The following is a 21,946-nucleotide window of genomic DNA, read 5'->3' on the forward strand; positions in this document are numbered from 1 at the left end:
AAACATTGTAATAAAATAAGTAGTTACCAGCAGTATGATAGTACAGCAAAATACATCAAGACACTTGACAGTTTGAACAGTTTAATAAAATCTCTTATTAACTAACTCAAACACATTACAGAATAAGAAGTTATAGAAAAGTAAAATAGTCTGAGACATGAGTTAGGAGATACACCATAACTGTTTTGTTGGGTTTAACTAAAAGGAGTGTAATTGTTTTTTGGTCTTTAAAGGACTTGTGGAAATATTCTCTGTTAATACTGATCAGATGAGCCACTGAACTAAGGCATCAGGTTTAAGTACTACATGATTTACAAGAGGTCACAAGAGGCCTACAGCAGTACATGTACATAACATACTGTGGTAGTACAGGCTCTCTGGTAGTATTTGTTGCAGTCTCTGAAAAAACTTCGCCTGCTCGAGCAACAGACCTGTACTTCTGTTTTTCTGTCTGTAGTGACGGCTCCAGGAAGGAGGCATCATAAATTAGTCTTACAATCACATCAGTCCAAAAGGCCTCCCGACCAGTTTCCCACTGTGGCAAACGGGGAGCGTGGTGGAATTGGAGAAGACCTGGAGTGATGGGGTTTCTTAGCATTTAAGAAATGCTGAGATGGTGGTGCGTGTGTACTACTTGTAGACTGTGCGTTAGTTGATGCTGTGAGGTCCAGTCTGTGAGTTGAGCTGAGGCTCTGGGAAGGAAGACAGGTCAGAGACGAGACTGTCCAGTTCCCGCACCAGCCCTTGGTCTGGCTGAGGCAGGTTTTCCCTTGAATACTCTGCATACCACTCCTGGAGAAACATGACATGGTTAGTATGTTACGACAGACCAACTGCTGTTGTGGTAATCAGGATGATTTCTTCAGTTTCTTACCTGTATCTCCTCCTCATACATTTTCATGCTGAGGTCACTCTTTGTCCGAGACCTCCGGCCTAGGTACACCAGAGACGAGTGCTGTACACACCAACGCGGGAGGCAAAGCTCGTTAATTGGATTTCAAGTGAAGAGCAGAGGACAAAGAGTTCATTGTGCATGTGTGTGTTCTTACCCCGCCCCTGTCCATACTTTGTAGGACTCCCTGTAAAGAGTTGAGGGAGGACAGTCCTGGGCAGGTCTGTTTGTAAAGCTCCAGTGTGGCCAGAGCTTCATCACGACTCACCTCTACTTCAAACACTATCCCGTTCTCATCTACAGCATGTACACACACAAACACTAAAATACTTCACTGTCTTTTCACAAAGTACTAGCAGCTAAATAACCATGTAATAAAATTATCTGTGCATGACAATCCACACACAGTCTCACCCTCTGGGTTCTCCAGTGGTTCCCGGTTTTTGCGGCTGTAGTTCATGCGGAACACGAACGCATCCAGAATGAACGCCACAATGATTGTCATCACAACCTGGAGAGGGAAGAGACAAAATGTCATACACATGTACATTCACAAGCATTGATGCACAGAAAAAGGTAATACTTCCACAGACATATCACAAGCACAGGCCTCACCATGGTAACTATGTAAAAGGTCATGAAGTAGAGCCGGCTCCAGTGGTTTGTCATGGAAGTTACTCCTTCCTATGAGAGAGTGAACAAAGAGTGACACCCACTGATCAATAATAAGACTGCAGAGAGGTGACAGATGAAAGATCACAGATAAATGACTTTATCTTACCATGGTAATGTACCAGTTATTGACCACAGTCAGTTCAAACAGAGTCACTGGAGAAAAACAAAACAAGAAATGAATCCACAAACTGAAAAAAAGGCACATTTACACACCTAGAGAGAAAAAACATGCACCACATTGTTGTCAACAAATCCCAAGAGAATCCCCCAAAACAAAAATGTATGTCCTCAGTAGGAACAAATGGGCTTGGCGGGCTGAGAGCCACAGACAAACTGGGGAGGTCAAAAAGTTATGAGAGACTGACTAACACTTCGTTCATTTCTTGGGATTTCTTAACAATTTCAAAAATATATAATATTGCCAGCCTTATCCTTTAAAAAAATGAAAGGAATTACCAAAGCTGCTGAGAATGTTGTTGAAGTTATTGAGATAATAGTAGCCTTCTTCCAACACGGTTTTGTTGCCATATGTGATATTGATCTGTCTGTAGGAGTCTGCCACTGTGCTGGTGCTGAGAAAAATAATTGATGGAATGACAAATGGTTAGTGGAAGTAAACATAATGTATCCTCTTGTGCCACAAATGCAAAACCAGAGTTAAGGTCAACACATCCCAATCAGCCAATGTGTAGAATACTGAGAAATAAACTGCTGATGAAGGGATGACTCACTTGCAGCAGTTGGGGTAAACTACGCCTGCGAAGAACTCCATCCCCACAATGGCAAAGGAGTAGTAGAAGATGATTAAGGTCAACCCCAGGCTGGCCATCCTGGGAAAGAGCTCAAACATGGTGTCCAACACGTTACGATACCTCTGCTTTATCTTAAACAACCTGAGAGAGACAACAGACCAAAATTTTTATCATAAGAGAAAATGTGAAGAAGTGCCATAGGTACACATAAACAATACTCTTAAGAGTGAGAAATAAAAGCATACCGGAGCAGCTGAAATGGTCTGAGAACTACAATAAAGTAAAATGGCTCCATATCAAAGGCAAGAGCAATCAGGCCCAGGAAGGCAAACACGGTCACGGAGAAGTCAAACCTGGACAGACAAAACAACAAAAACATAGAACCAGTGTTTGGTACATGTTCAAATACATTTTAGTTGTGTTTTCACAAAACAGCCACGTTAAAATTACTGATGTAAAAGAACAGAATACAAATGTACAGACTCCAAAAGGGTCTATAGATTTAATATGTCAATCTAACGACCCAGTATCCAAGTTATTACTCACAGATTCCACCCAGAGCTGAAATAAGCCATCGGCCCCAAACCTGTAATTTTCAATAACACCTCTACGCCATAAACTAAAAGTGGAAGAACAGAGGCAGAGTTAATATTAGTTTAAGTGCATATAAACAGCTTTAATTAAGTCATGACGCCTTCTATGATTAGTTTTACAGAGTATGAATACTGCTATGATATTCTGTGTGAGTGTGAGACAGCAGGCAGCCTACTCACTGGTCAGGAAAACAATGTAATTCCAGGGAACTGATCTGGACCAGGAAAATCCACCTGCAGGAGGAGAGGAGGAAGGTGACATAATGCAAAACACTTTTCTTCGGTCACATGTGTTATCAGCCCCGCGACCCTGTACGCAGGATAAGCGGTTGACGATGGATGGATGGATGGATGTGTTATCAGGAAAGATCTTACTATTCAGCCTGTACGTCTCCACGAGGATCCACACACCATTGATGGCCACCACCACATCTGCAGTCACAAGAAAAGGTTAAAGGGGCATTATGGAGTTTTCAGCAGCTACTAGCATGCTGGAAACTCAGGTAAACTCCCACTGCAACCTTACCTTAGTAATAGTTTTATGAGCATTAGCTGGCTGCCCTGCCTGCGTCACTATAGGCTAGTAAACAAATCACTCCACATTTGCTTTGCACCGTTACATCTTTTCTTGCAGGCTAAATCAACATTTTGACATAATACCAGTGGTACACAGGATAGTAATATGGGTCGCGTTAGCTGGTGAAGTAATGTAGAAAGCAATACAAGTATGCACCGGATAACGTTGGCGGCGAGCTAACGTGACACTCTTCGTGTTTCTCCAGCCTTTCTAATGTTCACCGTGTTTTCACTGGACATCATCTGAATCTTGTTTGGTCTGATGGGGTTCAGCACATAAAACTTTATTGTTGTTTTTATCCTTAAGTGGAGTCTGTATTTTGCTGGGAGACGGTTGTTTTATGGTGTTAGTGTACTGCATGTCGTTAGCTGCCGTGTTGTCGCTGTAGTCTGAGAGAGGCTCGGGAGCGCGCACAGAGGTGCATCCAACCCAGCGTCCTCACATAAAAAGCAGAATAGTGGCTGATGCAAGCAACCGAGAAAACAGGCGTGTGCTTCATTTGTAAGTTAGGTTAAAGCCCATTGACAATAAGGCAGTGAAAATGTGATTTATTAATAAGTTATTTCATTGAAAAACTACATACAGCCCCCCTTTAAAAGGTTCAGGATGAGACTTTAGTCCCGGGATCTCCAAGGACAGCGGGGAGAATGTACTTCACTTACACATGGTATACTGGAAGGCCTTTGACTTCACAAGCAAGTTGATGCCTAATAAAGTAGAAAAGAAAGCACTGAGAATAAGGAACTGAGAGACTGTTTAGTCAAATAAACACACAAAAACAAACTGAAAACTTGCCTTTGAAAATGAGAAAGGTCGTGTGTGGAAGGTCATCAAACCAATGTTCTCCACTGCGTCGAGCCTAAACAACACACACACATACACTACATTAAAAACAGCCAAAAGGACACAAAATAGAGTGAATTATAACTACACAGTGCAAATGTAAGCCTACTTACCTTCCATTTAAGGCCAGTGACCTCATAGAATTTGTAAAAGTCCTGCAGACTGTAGCAGAATAGACTCACATTAAACTGTTGAATTATATGAAAATGTAACAATGCAATCACATGCAGAAGGAAGTGTGTGTCACCTGAGCATAGGAGCCCCTGAGGTATTAAGAGCTTTATATGTAAGGAAGCGATCTCTTGCAGACATCCGTGGTCTATAAAATCGCATCAGACCATCAAACTGTTTCAGTGACACACCCATTGGCCTCTGGAGAGAAAACAACATCAACACAGACCCACACAGTGGCCTTGAGTGCTTTATAAAATAAATCTTTTGCACCAGATATAAGTTAACAATACGTGGAATAATGAGGTTGTACCTGCCGGCTCACTAACAGCTGAAAGGCGTGGTCAATAGCGGAGCGTTTGTGAAGCAAAAGAGATTTAAACTTCATCTTCTCAACATCATTAAACGTATCAAACACCACTGCCAACAGCTGGAGGAAGACGGAGAAAATGACAGTGTAGTGAGGCTGATGAGTAACCATGTAATAGGCCTAACTGGAAGCCATATCCATTTTTAAATAGGACTCCAATACAATATTTCCCATATGCAAGTTGGCACAGACAGAGACAATTTAGAAGTGGTGAAGGCTAATTTGTACCAGGTTCATGACGAAATAGAGCTCTATGGAGAGGTAAACAATGAAGAAAACACAGGACCAGCGGTTCTTGGAGTATGCTGGCATCATCACATCAGGGAAACTACGAGGAAGAGGAAAGCATGAGAGACATAAGTCATGACATAGAAAATAAATAGGGTGGAATCAGCCTTTACAGACATGTGGTGAGGCAAAAACATCTCTGATGAGCTTTGTAAGCAGGAAGAGCTGTCTGCATGCTGTGTGTGTAAAGATGACTGTACAACGTGTACTTGTGTGCTTACTTTGCTGTGGTCAGCAGCACAAACAGACTGACGAGGCTGTTCTCCAGAGTGCTGAAGTACTGCGGCGAGAGGAGGAGGTTTCAGTTAGGAAATCTGACCACTCCAGAGAACAACCACCCCAAAGCCCCCAAACTTACATAACTCAAACAAACTAATGTCAGGCAGACTAAAGACTCAACGTACCGGGTCAGCTGTGTTTGGAGAGAAGAGGCAGAAACCTGGAAGGAGACAACAGGATAGTCAAACACAACTACTCACTATTAAGAAGTAACAGCATTTACTATACAATAAAATTAAAGATTTTCTTACCCAATATAGCAAATATAACCATGAAGAAGAGCAGCAGTAGGAGGATATCAATAAAAGGTGGGAGGGACTGGAAGATCTGACGCAAATTTCTGATCAGATGAAAGAAACCTTGTCAGTGACGACTGCGTTTAACAGTCAAATCAGTGGTGACAAAAGCATGAATAAAAAAAACATGAAAGGAGAACATTAACTAATTCACATATCATTAAAACAGTAAACATCATTCAAAAATGACCCTTTACTTTTTAAAGTGTAGGATTTAATATTTTAGACGCTGGTGACTCCTAACAGTAGACGCTACCAATGTATTCTCAATGGATGTTTTTAAGTCAAATGGAGCACAAATCTATTTGGCTGCAAGTCACTGTTTTTCTTTCATGCAGTATGAAAAGAATTACACGTAGAGCCAGGGAAGGCTTGTTGCCCTGTATGGTCTTTTCATTCTCTCTGGTCTCTTCCAGGATACAAAGAGAATTTGGTGTGGGTTGTTCTCAATTGAGGAAGCTGAAATTTCTACTTTGTGGCCATGACTTTGACCAGTCTGTGTCAATCTGTGTGTTTGTTTAGGTCATTATGTACCTGCGCACTGCACCACAGTATCTACAGTCCACCAGGAAAATTGGTCTGAGCGCTCTAGTCACTCGCACATGAGACGTCTGTCTGACCAGAACCACTATGGCCTCCACGAACTGGAGCAGCAACACACACGTCTGAACAAGGAGAAGAGACAAAATTAACCACATTAATAGATGCTGATTCCCAAACTATAAGTCACTGACCCTAACCTCTGACTTATCTGTAGAGCAAGGAAAGTAAAAAAAAACAAAACAGGATTTCTCTGTGGTTATTGCAAAATTACAACATTAATATGGCAACAGAAAGCACCCATCATGCATCGCTTACCTTCACCATGGTCCTCTTGTGTCGTATGAAGGTGTGGAAGCCTAACCAGCGGAGTTTCATGCATAGCTCAAATGCCACCATTACCAAAGCCAGCAGCTCCAGGGTGGCATGGACCTGCAGAGGTTTCAAATACGCCGGTGCTTTTACAGGAAACTGTGTGGATAAGCTTGCGTTTGTATGTGTGAGTGTGTTTGTATGTATATGTTCACTCACATAGACATCCAGGCGCAGGGAAGGAACAGCGGGAGCTTCACACAGCGACAGCATCATCAGCAGCAGCCCTGTCAGCAGCTCCATTAAGTAGAACAGGTGGTTGTGGGCAAACAGGTATGCTGCCAGTGCCTTTGGGTTTCGAGGATGGGTGAAGAACTTATCATTGTTCTCTCCCTCCTGTATGTGAAATTCAAAGGACACATACAAACCACAGAATGTAAACCTTTTATTTTATTTTTGGGGATTTTAGCTGATTCAACCAACATCCCAGTATCTCTGGTCTGACAAACACAATGTGTAAGCATAATTTAAACCTGCCATATTGATCTGATGAAGCAGTGCATCACTTATAGATGAGTCCTGTTGAAATACACAGACTTAAGAACACTCAATTCACTCTTTCCTTCTCTTAACTACTGTATATTTTTTTTATTACCAAGTACCATATCAGTGCTCTTACAGACTCTTGGAGTGGTCCCCAAAGTGGGGGCATGCACATGACCAACAGACATTTTGACTTGTCAAACACAGGTGCAACTAATAGCATGAGACCAGCAACCGAACAAAAACTATTCAAATGCTAAAAGCTTCCAAATGCACATCATCCCTTACACATGTCCATGCATCTATCTACAAAGTTGCATCTTTTCTTAAAAGGTACCCTTTTACACACAAATATTCAAATATGTTTAGAGGAAGGAAACACACGTGTTTTCGTGAGAATAACTGTAAAAACTGTGCGTCATTATTTCCTTTAGTATTTTAAAGTTCCTTGTATCTTAACTTTACTACTTCCAGCTGCTGTTCATGAGGTAAATATAGATAACTGACAGAGTGCCTGGTTTAACTATCTACAATAATACAGCGTGGAGGGTGCAATAAAAACCATTATATGACCATGCAAACTCAGGATCACTTGCCCTGCACACAAATAACAAATGCCATAATCCACTGCTTGTGAATACCTGCAGGTAGATGGCTGCCTCTTGGTAGTTCATCTCCCAGCTTTGCCGTAAGGACACATTTTGGGCTCTGTAGTTTTGTGGCCCAGGTGTTGAGATCACAGCGTTGTTCACTATGTCATAATTGCCTCCTCCATCTGGAAGAAAACACTTAAATGTCAGTGTGTTGATGCAGCCCATATTTAGGTGGAAAAGAACAACAAACAGTAACTAAAGTTGTCTTTTAATGTCCATATTTATCCTTCCTTCAGCACCTTATACAGGTCACATATGCACACACAGAGTACATAGAGGGGCATGTGCCTACCAATGCAGTCTAGGTCTAACTGTGAGGAATAGGAGGAGATCACTACTGGATTCTCGTTATGGGTCTGATCTTCATGGAAATCAGCTGCCTGCCCACATAAGCACTCCATTGATCAGTTTGGATTTGCCTGCGTGAACGTATTAAGGTCTCTTAAGTCCACAGCACAATGTGTGTGTGTCATTCACAGTACGCTGGTCTTGTTCCAGCATCCACACACATCTGGAGATACAGATGGCCAAACATTTCACTCAGGCCTGATGCAAACTCCAGAAACACAGTCACAAGGGAAGTGTGGATGCAAGTCCTCACAGATCCAGAAATATCCAGTCCAAGATGGAAGTTAAAGTGGCCCTGGAGACAGAACACCATTCAAAACTATTGGCAATACAAACAAAGTTCAGTACTTCTTTGACAACCGGTTCCTTCTTTTGGAAAAAGTGTCTAGAGACACTGTCACCAGTGACAGTGAAATGTGACTGAAAACACTTGCACACTGAAATTATCCTCCTGTCTTATGAATAGAGTTTGAATTTTGAACCCTGTTCTGCCAGTCAGCAAGAAAGAGGCATGTCTGCACTGATGTCACATTGACTATTATGCCTCCTTCCTGCCAGATAGAACAGACGAGACAGATAAACCACACTAGGAGTTAATCAAATACTACAACTTCAAAAGACAGGGAAGACATACAGATATCTAATAACACTGAGAAAGCAGCATGCCATTTTACGACTTAACGCAAAATTAGGTAATTAGGACTGTTAAATGACACAGATACTACACAGGTACTTTGTTCTTAAACCTGCCACTGTCTAGAAAATTAACTCAAAAGTAACCTGAATTTACAGATCAGGCAGGATATCTCATAAATATAAGTCACAGATTCTTTCTTGAATAAGCAATCCCTCCATGTGTCTTTCTGCAGCTGCATATTTTAGTCCTGTTTGAGTCTATGCAGGTGCTCCTCCCACGCACTGTACATCACATGATTCAGCTTCAGACACGAGTTCTTGGAATAATATGTAGTGGAGACCAACTGTGTTTCTGAAAAGCAGTCACAGACTTTTCCCGTCCACCAGGACAGCAGCAGATTGAGCTGAAGTGTGAAGATCAAATTCCAGTCCAACGGCAGCCTGGCTGTTTTCCTGACTGGAGTTCACCCCGTATCTGCCGTGCGCTATTCCGACCCCTCATTTGTTTGAGGACAATAACATGTTTGGAGCTCCCAGTCAAAAACACAGTGCGCTCAGGCTCACATAAACACAAACAGGCTCAGCAGCCAGGAGTGTTTCTCCCAGGACAAATAAAATCGAGTTTTGTGGTGATCTGAAGGGTTCCGACCACCAGGAATAAAACTGAACTCCAAACTTCTATCCAAGCTTGCGATTTGTCACTGAGGTGATACAACGCAGCCTTCTTTCTCAGTGTCCAGGTTCAAAGTCCCTCTCTTTATAGAAAGATCCAACAGCAATCGGCAAGAACAGCTGGGTACTTCCTCCTTGTCCACCCCTCCCAGATATCCTGAGAAAAAAAAAAACTCCTCTCCTCTTCCTGTTCACCTCCAGAGCCAGAGAAAATGATCCAGCAGGCTCACACACACAGACACACTTGCACACAGGCTGCAGACATTCACACACACAACACACACATGCTGCCCATGAGCACCAGGGAGGGGCTGGGGGGGAGGGAGGTGGGTGCATGGCTTGCTGAGGCAGCAGTTTCCCAGATGGGTCATTTTGTAGCTTATATGTGAGGAATACAAAGGCAGCAGGATTACTATGTTGAGTGGATGCATGGATACCCATACATACTGCAAGCACGCACACACACTAACACAGTCTCTTTCTCCATTAAAGCAGTACGGCCTGGACGTGCAGCACACACTCAGCTGACTGTCAACAACATTAAATGGCTTCAGACTGCACAAATCAGGTAAGTAGAGGAACCTTAACTTCATATCACAACATATATACCGTTGTAATTACATGTCCAATACGTGTTTGTCACAACACTACAGAATACTAATACTTTTATTAAGTACAAAAACAATGCATCATCAAGTCATAAATGTAGTATGACCACCTGACAAGAATAACACATCTTTAAGTGAGCTCATACAGAGGAAACCAACCATCAAGCCTATACTAAGTTGCTAATTTATTTGGTACACGTAACTTAAAATATTTGTGTTAAACTGTTTTAGAGGTGTTGATTCAATGTTATGTCATTTTGGAGGCTGTACTTTGCTGTGATGTTAAATTTAATATTCACCTTATTTAATATTAATGAGGGTAATCTAAAAACTGGAAACACCTATCATTACAATACAATACAACTACAGCCTCCAACATGATCATCAATCACCGAACAGTTCCAACAAAATCTGAACATTATAGCCTTCATGGTTGTAGGATTTATTGCAAGGCTGTTAACACTGAATGCTTTGTTTTGGCATTGTGAACCAAATAAACATGCAACTGAGTGAATTTTGCATTAATTGAATATCTAATTAGATGGCATATTAGGGCAAATGTAGGTAATACACATGCATACATATAAAGAGAGGGACAGAGAGAGAAAGATGGAGGTGGTGTAATCAGAGAAAAACCCTACACACTTTACAAGAAAAAATAATATGGAATATTATAAATTTACAAGAAAAAAAAACTCAGAATTTTATTTTCAGGTGTTCTTGTGTTATTAAATGTTTGGTATTAAAAGAAGGATATTCAGATATTAATGACAACAGCCGACACATCTAAGATGCTTTCATCATCCGGTATTATAAGAAGCTTCCTTTTGTTCAAAGACAAAAAACATTGTAAAAAAAAAAGAGGAACAACTGCAGAGTTACCTACAACGGCCCTGATACGCCGTCGTACCTAATACCAGCCATGGGCCTAGCCATACATACGTAGTTTACATAACTCCGCTATGGATGAGGATAGGACAATAAAACGTACTTTCATCCCCTCTCTCCGTCTCCTCGTTGAGCAGATCACTGTTTGCTTCGTCCCAAGTTAAGATGAGAGGCACGTCGTCGTCAGACTCCATAGTAGCAGATAAACAGGCTGCGACCAGTCTTGATCAAGTTCAATTTGAGTTAATACAAGCTACGCACTAGCTAAATACGTGCATAGTTTGTTCTGCAAAACGACTGCACATCTTTGGGTGCGCACAGCTAATGCTAACGTTAGTTGTTAGCGAACAAACCGAGTTACTTTCTTTAAGCTGTGGTGAGATGATAACTGTGAGCTAACAAGTTAAACCGTCTGTGGTGAGATACACAGCACATGAACTAGCAGCCTTCAAGTCGTTTAAAGCGGACAAGGCCTGTTGGTTGCAAAGATTTTGTCTTTGTCCTCTCACAGATGTCATCTGTCACCGAATCAACTGGTTCACAGTAACTCAGGCTAACAAGCTGAGACAGTCCGTCTGTGTCCATCACGGCACCATCACCGCACAAAACGCTTTCTGCTACATAACAAATGTTGTGCCTGTTCTGATAAATTCTAACCGACAATTAAGTATAGCAATTTTGTATATGAATTCCTCTCTACGCACGAAACATTCCCTGACACTTACTAGCGACACTACAAAAGCTCTACAGATACTTCAGATACTACAGCAACAAACATTCGCGACACTGAAGCAATTCACGGCATGACCATTGCCAAATTTTCAAAATAAAAGTCAGTGAATATAAGACTGCTGTGAAACCCTTAATTACATGCCATCACATTCATGTATTATTTCATTAATTTATATAATAATCAGTTGTGCTTATATGTATTTTCTGCATCATAATCGATCCGCAATATGCGCCAGTGATTTGATACGGTCACCCGCATTAGTGGTATCCTAGCAACAGAGGGAAAAATATCAACAATATTTTCTGCTTGTGGCCAACAGGCGAGTTGAAAGGTAACTTTGTAGCTAGTTGACAAGCTTACTCCATATTTACATCTAAACTGACACAAGTTAAAGTGACAACTGTCAGACTCCTAAAGAAACAAGCAAAATAGGAGCGGTTTTTAACAACTTAATGTTAAAAATAACGAAACAACTTAAATGTGTAGAGTGATGTTGTCTAATTTAACACACGCGAATGCTAACTTATTTAACCTAGAGTTAACTATTAAAACGGTCGTGGTTTACAAATGTAATGTACCAAGAGTCATATGGTGCAAAATGTAGCAGCTAATACAATAGTTACTAAGGGCCAATGACATGAGGCTACAGTAGGCCGATATGAGTGGTTCCTAATCAGTGGTGGACAGTACATTTACTCAAGTAATGTTCTTAAATACAAAGTTGAAGTAGTTTTTGAAGCAGCTTTAGTAGTTACTTGACTAATTGGGCCTTTTACACACAAAACATATAGAGCTTATAAAATATGATGTTTTGTTTCTGTTACTACCCAACAGTATATACAAGTACAGCTGAAATGATAAGTTGGTTGACAGAAAATTTATTGGCAAATAGTTTGATTGTTTAAGTAATTTTTCATGCAAAAAACATTTCATGGTTCCAGCTGCACAAATGTGAAGATTTGCTGTTTTTCCTTTGAATTATTTTAATCATTTAAAGGTAGTGTTGAGTTGTGTACTGTTGCTTGGACAAAACAAGCATTATGAAGGTGTTACTTTGGGCTCTGGGGTGACAGCATTTTTCACTATTTAAAGATTTTTTACAAACAATTTTGTTTTGATATTACTTCATTGGAAGTAATCCCCTCCCCTCTGCTATGAGGCCTGGATTAGGGATGTTCTTCATTTTAGCAAATTAGAAAGATCAGGTACACACTGCATGGACCTATGGTGAAATTTCTTATACTATGGCAACCCCTCTTTGACCATATAGCAACCTCAGTGAAGCTGGCTGTATTGTAGTTGGCTTTATTTGCTGTATTATTACTTTTCCTCTCTTTTAGATTTGCACCATTTATGATCCAATTGTAATCTGTAGTGCCAACAGTAATTATTTTTAATTACACCGTGAAGACCAAGAATCCCTTTTTTTCCCCTCTCTCTGCTGGTAAAATAGCCTATGCAAGTGGCTGGTAGATTTGCTTCACTCACCAGCCAAAAAAAACAAACAAGTAATATTGAGTGGCTGGTAAAATTGGGCCATTCACTAGTCATTTGCTAGTGGACAAAAAAATTAATTCTGTACCCATAGGTGCACTGAGATTACAAGATTATTTGTTTGTTAAGTATTCTATTTTCCTACCATCCATTGACAGTATGTCTGCAAAGGGGGCAACGGTGCTGTCAGAGGCAAAGACCCAGTCGGATGATCCTCTAAAGGACCGTGGACTGTCACAGAAGAAGCAATTTTCCCTTGAGGTCCAACGCATCTCAAGCATACTGGAAAACTGCATCAGTCAAGTTGAGATTGCAGCGACTCTCCCTGCTGTCCTCCAGTCAAACAGTGCATCAGGTGTTGCGGACCAGGATTTGAGCAGGGCTCTTCAAGAGCATCAAATGTTAGAAGAAAGACTGGAGACACTAGAACGTCTCAAGCAGGAGTCAGATGGGGAACAAGAGGGAGAAGCAAGGGAGAGAGCAAAGGTTCAGCTTGAGAAGGACATCAAGAACTCTGTCAGGAATCTGCTCAGGATTGTCCGAGCACGTCCAGATGCCATGGGTTTGAGGGCAGAGCTAGTTATGGAAGTAGGGGAGAGTGAGTATATACTAATTAGAGAGCTTCAGAAGTTTCACTGCCATATGGTAGAAAAGTTGCTGACCATTGTGGATGAGGAGCTACAGCTGGTTCTTTACAAGCAGGTGCCTTCACCCCCTGCCTTCAATCTAGAGCACATGGTTTCAGTGGAAGAGGGATTAACTACTGCCATGAAGGAAGTGGACGCAAAGGTGAGGCATCAAGTTGGATATTGAAGACGAAACCTTCACTTACAAGAGTCTGGTTTACCACAGGTAGAATTTGCTTGGATGCAGCTAGAGAAGAAAAAAATCCAGATTTTGTACTTAAGCCAACATATCCTATGCTCTTGGCATGTTTCATATCTAGCCTCTTCTATCTTGCTGTTTGCATCACAGATTTCTCAGAAAAAGGATGAGATTGAGAATTTGCGGGGTTCTCTGCAAACGAAAAACACCCCAGAAGCAGGTATGTCACTTCTGGCAGACAAGCAGTGTCAGTCACTCATGAAGACATCAAAGTTGAAGCAGACCAGCATAAAACGGGAAATTGATCAACTGAACATTCAGCTCAACAACATGATCCTTGAAAACAGACAGGCGGAGAAAGTGATCCAAGAGGTATGTTTAGAATATCTAACATTTCACAGTACATATTTCACATTTTAGTGTCAGTGACATATTTAGTTTTCATTTAAACCCATGTCAGCTGTTACTGTTTTTTTTCCCTTGGCAGAAAAATGAAAAGGTGGAGACAGAAATTGAATACTTGCTCCAACATTTTGACACTGAAATAGAAGAAACCCAGGTACAAACCCAAACAAACCTGCAAAAATAAATCTTCAAACAGGGCCCATTTACTATCTTTTCCCAGAGCCTTCAACCTCATCTCACAGTCTTCATCAGCTGATGGCGTTACTCAGTCCATTTGCTAAGGAAGAACATCTATTGAGATGATTTTGTCAAACTATATTCAGGATATTGTGTATATACATCATCCTGCTCTAAAATATTCCTGTATGGATTGTTACTGTGCAACAGGAACTTACACATCTGCAAAACCCTTACAGTAAACAGGGTAAGGAGTATCAATGTCACATTATCCAGGCTAAAAAGTACATTTTCTCATTCATATGACAGCATGTAATATCACAGCCTGATAATCAAACTGCCATTTTGTTTAACTTCATTTGTTATTATCTAACCAATGAACACACACAGATCGGGCACACACAAAATTGTTTTATTTATACGTGGTCATTTCACGCAGTGACATCAGGTGCGTCTCCGGTTTGAAATCCAATGTGCGCCAGGCCTATTTAATTGGTTTAGGCTCATTTCAATCTGGTTTTGCCATTTACCATTGTTTACTAACACTGTCACTATTCTCATTTAACTTCTTTTTCTCCACAACTCATCACTACCTACTACCACATCTCTTTCTCTAACTGCCATCATCACCTGACTCAGGCCAACCTGGAGTTGAATGAAATGGATTATGAAAGGGAGGAGGAGGAGCTGAGGAAGCTGGAGAAACCCCTTTCTGTCCTGGAGGTGGAGTACAACCAGGTCATGGAAAAGCGTCGGCTGGCAGAAGAGAAGAGAAAGGAGGAGATGAGGGAGCTGTTGTTGAAGACCAAAGCCGCTATTTTTGCCCAAGCCTGGTGGAGAGGCTACAGTACTCGAAAGGCCTTAAAGAACAAGGGTAAAAGCAAGAAGGCCAAAAAAGGCAAAGGCAAGAAGACGAAATAAACCACTGGCTAGTTTTATTACTCTGGTGCTACACCGACACACTCTCTACCAGTAGAACACAAATGTTTTTGGATGTTTTATATAAAAGAACCTTTATATACCATAATACCCCATATTCAGTGTATTTGTCATTCATGTCTTGTTTTGTAAGTAAGGTATTTTATGTTTTAAACCAGCATTTACTATTTTTGTGAACTACTGAATATAAAGGATTTCAACGCTTTCATCTCTTTGACTCTGTCAGCTTTGTTATGAGGGAACACCTTTATAATTCTTGTTAGTACATGGAGTTTAATGACCTTAGCAAATTTCCAACATAGCTCTACTCAAGATGTACTCAACTGAGAACCGGTCTGATCAGCCGGTCTGATAAGTTGAAACAGGGAGGATGCATTGGGTATACAAGTTGCTGTTTTCTTTAACGGCCACAGGGAGGCAGCACAGGACCTTGCGTTCTGAATTATGAATTATCAATACAGGTTCATTTGTCAGTCCTGCAAACAGGGGGAGCCAAGGATTGAACCACCATCAAGTTAAAACAAGTCAAGTTGAAATGTATAGTTACCCCTATCAGAACCATTGCAAAACTTATAATCAAGCCCTGTTAATTACAGCGAGGATCTAAATGAATGCCCTACTGACCACTTGCTAATCTCATTGGTAGGTTATTAGCATTATTCCCAGCATCACTGTATTTAGGTTTAACTCTCCAGAAACCCTTTATCTACTTTCATTACAGCACATTTCTATTACAGTACATTTAGGAGATTTCCATGTATCTGTGGTTAGTCTCGTAGGTCTTTTTCCTAAATTAAAAAAAACAAAAAAAACAACCTCTAACCCTTATTATGGTAGGTGCTCTCTTCTGGATCAAAAATGGCAGCCAAATTTATACTCTACCCTGATTGCTTACTGACTGATGAATATACATAAATTACATAGCAACTAGGAATCCTTGTCAAAATGATTAATCAGTTGTTAATTGCACTCAGTCACTTAAGTTTATTGAAGTTCATTGTCTTCAAGTTCAGTTAACTCAAGAGTTTTACATCAAAACAACTTATAAACTTTAAATGAACTACTCATTGCTAGTTTTCGGTGAATTCAGTTTTAAATTCACAATACTGTAAGGAGTTTAATTGAAACATCCTAATGTTTTGATTTGGGATGGCCCTTTTTAGTCTTCTGGTCCCTTTTCTGTCCTTCATTCTGCCTTTGTAAGGGAGTTTGATGTTGTCTCACTATGTCATCGTGGTCAAGGATGAACTGCTTGATCTAAGAAGGAGACAATAGGAAACAGTATGTTAAATTCATTGTTTTCTGTTACTCTGGCTGTTTGTCTCTATATCTGCTCTGTAACGGTACATACCCTGTCCAGCTGTTTCTCTGTGTCATTCATATCCACACCCTCCTCTCCCACTATCTTGTCATCTATCGTTTCATAAAGGTTGAGGGTTGCCATCTTAATCTGTCCCAGTAGTAGTGTTTTCTTTGCTGCCGTTTCTTGAATCTGGTTCCAATTCCTTTCCTGTAAGAACACAGGGACAACTGAATGTATTACAGAATGGTAGATGAACTTTTTAATCTTGCCGGACTTTGGCCTGGGATTAAGTCTGGTACCCATATTAAAGTTTCAGAGCGCGCCTTCTCTAGCTCTGTCCGGAGATCGGACAGCTGGTTGTTCTTGTGCAGCCGCATCAAGTGATTCTTGTCCTCTAGTGTTAGCAGTGCTTTTCTCTGCTGGTCAACCTGATCCTGCACCTCACTCTCCTTGCGATAGAGCTTATCTCTGAAGTGGAGAAGACTCTCTAAATGACCTGTGAGCAGCTCCACATCTTCGAACTGTAACACACACACACACAAACACACGTTAGTTGTTTGGGCCCAACATTGAACTTCATTATCTACTCAAAACATGTCATGCTTTTCCATAGTGGTTTAATGGCGGAGAGGGGGCAACCGAAATAAATAACACATCACAACATCATACAAAGGATTTGAACTTTTCTGAAATAAAACAATAGAGGCCAGAGGCGCTATTTCACACAGCAATGCCATACGTTTAAAGATTGTGGCTTCCATTAAGGCCATCATCAAGGGACAATATGAGTCTTTCAAATAACAGATGGTTTAGGAAATGGATAAATATATTTTATGATAGACTACTGCTGTACAATACACACATTTAGATTTAGTCACAAGTTTCCCTGCCACAAAAAAATCTTTGCAGTACCTTTGTCATTTTGACCACGCGCTCCATGAAGTCCCGATACACAGTGTGTCTCTGCACCTGATGCTCTACCTCCTGTTTCTTCTCCATCATTTCAGCATGCTCCTCCTTCAGCCTCTTTATCTCTGCCTCTTTTTTAAGGCCCTCTTCCTTCTCCCTCTCTGCTTTCTCAGCAGCTTGACCTACATATTCATCCTACACAGAGGAAGATAGAGGGATTTACTGTGGTGGGGCTGTTGCTGTGACTGAAATCCAACATGCAGAGTCTAATACAGAAGTTGTGTGAAATGATCCCCTACTGTACCTACCTTAAGAAACAAATCAAAGCCTGAGTATAACTCCTCCACTGTCTTAACCTCCATCTGCAGCTCATCTATGCGCTGTTGAAGACTTTCCAACAACTACATGAAACACATGAAGCACACACAGTAGACAAAAGCTAGATTAGCTGTTCAGGAATATGTCTGATGGCATTGACAGTCAGGACAGTGAGCATTAAGATATCAATCAAGGAATCGAGGTCTATATTTAAAACAATATATACAGTTATTTTCATCCATATATACTTATACACATATACAACCAGAAAGGAATAATTATAATTACATCTATAATAATATATATACATGTTATACACTGGGTAACTGCTAGGTGTTACGTCGTGAGAATAACGTTAACACTGGTGCTTTGATTGGCTAGCTCCTTACTTTGACGTGTCCTTGTGATTGGATGCTAGCTCGACCAATTTTTCTGTGGAATTTTTGCTAGCAACACATGTGACACTATTGATGTGGATGATAATGTAATAATAATAATAATCTAAATATATTTTAAATTTTTATATTTACAGTGGGGACTTCCCCTTCATAGCCTATAACATTTGTTGCAAATAATGTATTCATAATCATAACTTTGTTCACTGAACGTTCCTGAACACACTCAATCTTGCGTTGCCATCAAGTGTTAGGAATGTGGTTTTTCTGTTCATGTCGAGCACATCAAGAATAACATAGGGTTAAAGAAATTTCAGTTAAAATAAATTTAAAATAATTTAAATTAATTATTACATTTAGGGAAAATGTTGTTTATTATCTTAAGCTGATGATACACAGAGCAACTTTTATAGCATTGTTACTGTCAATGATTACTACCATAATGCCCTTCCCCCATCACTCCGCCAGTCAAGATGGAGGAAAAGGTAACAAAACTGGGGTATTATTCATCTCGTATCATTAATGGGTGATAATATAAGCTACTGGGTATGGAATAAATCTCCAGATGCTCTGGTTCACAATGAAGCCAAACTTTTTTAATAGATGTCAGTTTGTGAGCCATGACAAAGGCCAAAATGTGACCTTCAATAGACTAGGTAACCTTTGTTTTTAGCCTAGTCGATAGCTGATGTCACCACTATTAGCTTTCTATAATTTCTATGGTTTTCTCTCATTTTCCAAATTTTTCTTAAACACTTAGATATCTTGCATTGCAATTGGACCTTTTTTACCCCTGCCTGTGACTTATCTTTGCCAAGCCTTGAGGGGATCATGCACTTGGTCGTGTATGTGACCCATTAGTCTGATATGTTTTGTGCAGATTTATTACTGATGCTCAATGACCTCTTGTGGTTGCAGTGATTTACAATTTTTGAACAATCTTTTTAATTGACTGAGCTTTTCATAAAGCTTGGACATTCGACTTTTCGCCATTTTACGATATGCATACATAGCAACGGGCATGACACCCACAGTGGAGTAGTGGCCTTCAAAGTTGAAAAAACTTTAAAATTAGGCCACATAGGTCCAATATGGGTGAAGTTTCAACATCTGGATAGCTTATTTCTCGCCTCTAATTTGTTCAGAAACTTATTTTGGTGGACCTATAGGTCAAATAAGTTAAAGTTTCAAAAGGAAACACATAGAAGCTCAACACAGATGCGCAGGGCAGGACTTGGCGTGAAAGAAGTGGGAAAATTTGGTGTGAACACTAGGAAACGAAAAGCTGTCAAATTTTGGAGTAAAGTGGAATCTCTGACGTTGTGGTTCCGACGGCAAGTTTGAAAATAGAGTCAGAGGAGGATGTGGAGAGTGATGCAGGACAAAGGACATGAGAGGATTTGTAAATAAGAAAAAGGAAGAAGGAGCTACATTTCAAGTGATAACAATCGAACAGATGAGACGTATCAAGTTGGGGTGATAGCTCTGACACAAACAGACAGGATCTTCAAAGATTCACACAAGGTAGGATATTTTGCTGTGTGGTCGATCACGGTAACAACAAGTGGAATGGTTAACAATGATTGTGTGTCAAGGCGGCAAAGAGATAAAGCACCGAGGATCAAAGTGTATGAAGATCATAGCTGTTTGTGCTGCTTCCACCTCGGGTCAGAAATAAAAAAGAAAGGAGTGATTAGTTACATACTGCTGTCAGTGGATCCCAAGTCATTTCGGAGTATGAAGATGTTTGTGAGGCAAGAAGACTGACAAGAATCCAACAAGGGGAGAAGGAGGAAAGTAATTTGATGTGTCTGATCTTTGAGGGGGAATTGCCGGACAGGATATATTTGGGTTTCAGGTTGAGGATGTATGAGAGAGCTCCACTGAGATTTTCTCCCGTCAGGAATATGGACATGTTGCTACAGAGGAGTCAGAAGATTTGGGATGTGTGGGAAAAACAACTGTAAAAGGGAGAAGTGTAAGTAAAGTGCATACACTGTGCGGGAAATCACCATACTGGGTCAGCACAATTAAGGGAATGAAAGATATACCTAGAAGTGAGTAAGAGAGGAAGGGGGTCTATCATACGCCAAAGCTACCGAAAGAATGGAAAGAAAGGATGAACGAGCGGCAGTGTAAAAAGGAACAGGAGCTGAAAACGAATGGAGCCGATCAGTATATGTTCTGCATGGATAAGAAGCAATTTTTGGCATTCATTGTCATGGTAGTAAATTGTAAATCAGAGAGGATTAAGATGGTATTGGATGCTGCAAGCAGATTCTTGGACATTGTGGATGGTGTGTGTTGTGGGAGAAGAGACAGACACTAAGCTGAGGGAAGGATTTGCACGAACTCAGACAATTGAGTCTGAGTTATAATGGACAAGGTTTTCAATGGGAATACTTCGGGTGGAAACTGTACATTTTTTGCACTGGGAAACTGTTTCATCCAGTAGGTGGCTGTAATGTATCATTTTTGGATGCCAACCGCCATTAAAACTCAAAGAAGAAGAAAAAGCGCAGACGCTAGAAGTAACGTTAGGTTAACTTCGCACCTGTTTGCGCTCCTTCATCTTTGCGTTAAGCTCTTCCTGCTCCCGTTGTTTCTTCTGTAGATCACAGATGGCAATTCTCAATCTCCTGTCACGCAAAACGTCTCCTGTCGTCGCACTGCTCGCCCCCGCAGACAAACCCCTGTTGACACACAAGCATAATGGAAAGTTATACACCGTTCAGATTGACTCCACCGGGGGGAACCGCTCCACATGAACTCACTGTGAAACCTGCTCCTCCGGGACGGTCTTCGAGTCCATGACTCTCTGCTGACGATTTTCAGACAAAGTTAACAGTCCTGAAGTTTCTCTCTTCCTCCTGCTGTAGTTGGTTGGTGTTGCTTTTCAAACTCAAACGAACGTCCCCCCCTCGTTTCTATGGTAGCGCAAACCAGGAACTTTAAAAGACACCAACATCTTTCTAAACAAAATATTTTCTTTTCATTTTATCTAAAAGTCAAACTATTTGACTTGACAAGAATAGTCGATTAAAATTAGCATATACAAATGTAAACCAAAACAGCCCCACCATAAAAGGCCAAACTCTTAAATTAGCTGAGAAGAGAATTAAGAGAAGTGAATAAACAATTTATAGATTAGGCTTACTATTTTTATAATCAGTTCATCGTTTGAATTCAAGCATGTTTCAAGACACAAAAAAGGCTGTTTTGAATTATAGTTAGCACCAAGAAACGCCCACCCCCCTTTAGCAGATGAATCTTAGTACTAGTGTCAAACTCACACAGTAAATTTAAATTTAAATATTTAGTGGGAATTTGCTGCTTTGCATTGGTGGTTTGCATTTCCCTCTATTTTCTGAAATTTATAGGCCTTGGCCTACTATAGTCTTCTATTTAAAAAATCTGCATATTAGTCAATAACCAAAATAATTATTTTTGTAAATTTTTTTAGCTGAAGTTACAGGTGTACTGCTACAACTACATAGCCTACTACTGTAATG

General features: G+C 40.5%; 3 protein-coding genes across 4 annotated transcripts; 1 reads left to right on the forward strand and 2 right to left on the reverse strand.

Moving 5' to 3' along the window:
* Nucleotides 1-64: 64 nt before the first annotated feature.
* On the reverse strand, nt 65-11,708 carry tpcn1 (two pore segment channel 1). Of its 2 annotated transcripts, none has more exons than XM_038704342.1 (26): nt 11,040-11,708; nt 7,773-7,906; nt 6,808-6,984; nt 6,595-6,708; nt 6,271-6,401; nt 5,692-5,780; nt 5,566-5,600; nt 5,383-5,441; nt 5,102-5,201; nt 4,817-4,933; nt 4,580-4,704; nt 4,446-4,494; nt 4,285-4,348; nt 4,152-4,196; nt 3,288-3,344; nt 3,093-3,146; nt 2,866-2,938; nt 2,565-2,672; nt 2,299-2,460; nt 2,024-2,139; nt 1,674-1,720; nt 1,508-1,576; nt 1,307-1,403; nt 1,050-1,189; nt 875-955; nt 65-792 (listed from the first exon to the last, which is right to left on the reverse strand). In XM_038704342.1, exons 1-26 carry the CDS (start codon nt 11,128-11,130, stop codon nt 649-651), a joined length of 2,478 nt encoding a protein of 825 aa, XP_038560270.1. In that variant the 5' UTR covers nt 11,131-11,708; the 3' UTR covers nt 65-648. The 2 variants fall into 2 exon arrangements, with proteins under 2 accessions (XP_038560270.1, XP_038560269.1); XM_038704341.1 differs by lacking the exon at nt 11,040-11,708 and adding an exon at nt 8,077-10,162.
* Nucleotides 11,709-11,882: 174 nt separating this feature from the next.
* On the forward strand, nt 11,883-15,717 carry iqcd (IQ motif containing D). Its single transcript, XM_038704739.1, has 5 exons — nt 11,883-12,000; nt 13,322-13,952; nt 14,139-14,360; nt 14,476-14,547; nt 15,210-15,717. The coding sequence occupies exons 2-5, from the start codon at nt 13,323-13,325 to the stop codon at nt 15,489-15,491; spliced, it is 1,206 nt and encodes a 401-aa protein (XP_038560667.1). The 5' UTR covers nt 11,883-12,000; nt 13,322; the 3' UTR covers nt 15,492-15,717.
* Nucleotides 15,718-16,469: 752 nt separating this feature from the next.
* On the reverse strand, nt 16,470-21,348 carry cfap73 (cilia and flagella associated protein 73). Its single transcript, XM_038704740.1, has 7 exons — nt 21,209-21,348; nt 20,989-21,127; nt 18,030-18,122; nt 17,725-17,916; nt 17,112-17,333; nt 16,861-17,019; nt 16,470-16,766 (listed from the first exon to the last, which is right to left on the reverse strand). Exons 1-7 carry the CDS (start codon nt 21,244-21,246, stop codon nt 16,641-16,643), a joined length of 969 nt encoding a protein of 322 aa, XP_038560668.1. The 5' UTR covers nt 21,247-21,348; the 3' UTR covers nt 16,470-16,640.
* Nucleotides 21,349-21,946: the final 598 nt, after the last annotated feature.

The sequence above is a fragment of the Micropterus salmoides genome, unplaced genomic scaffold (assembly GCF_014851395.1).
Source record: "Micropterus salmoides isolate LMB-PRFRI ecotype aquatic unplaced genomic scaffold, ASM1485139v1 Ms_hic_scaffold_7, whole genome shotgun sequence".
Classification (NCBI taxonomy): Eukaryota; Metazoa; Chordata; class Actinopteri; order Centrarchiformes; family Centrarchidae; genus Micropterus; species Micropterus salmoides.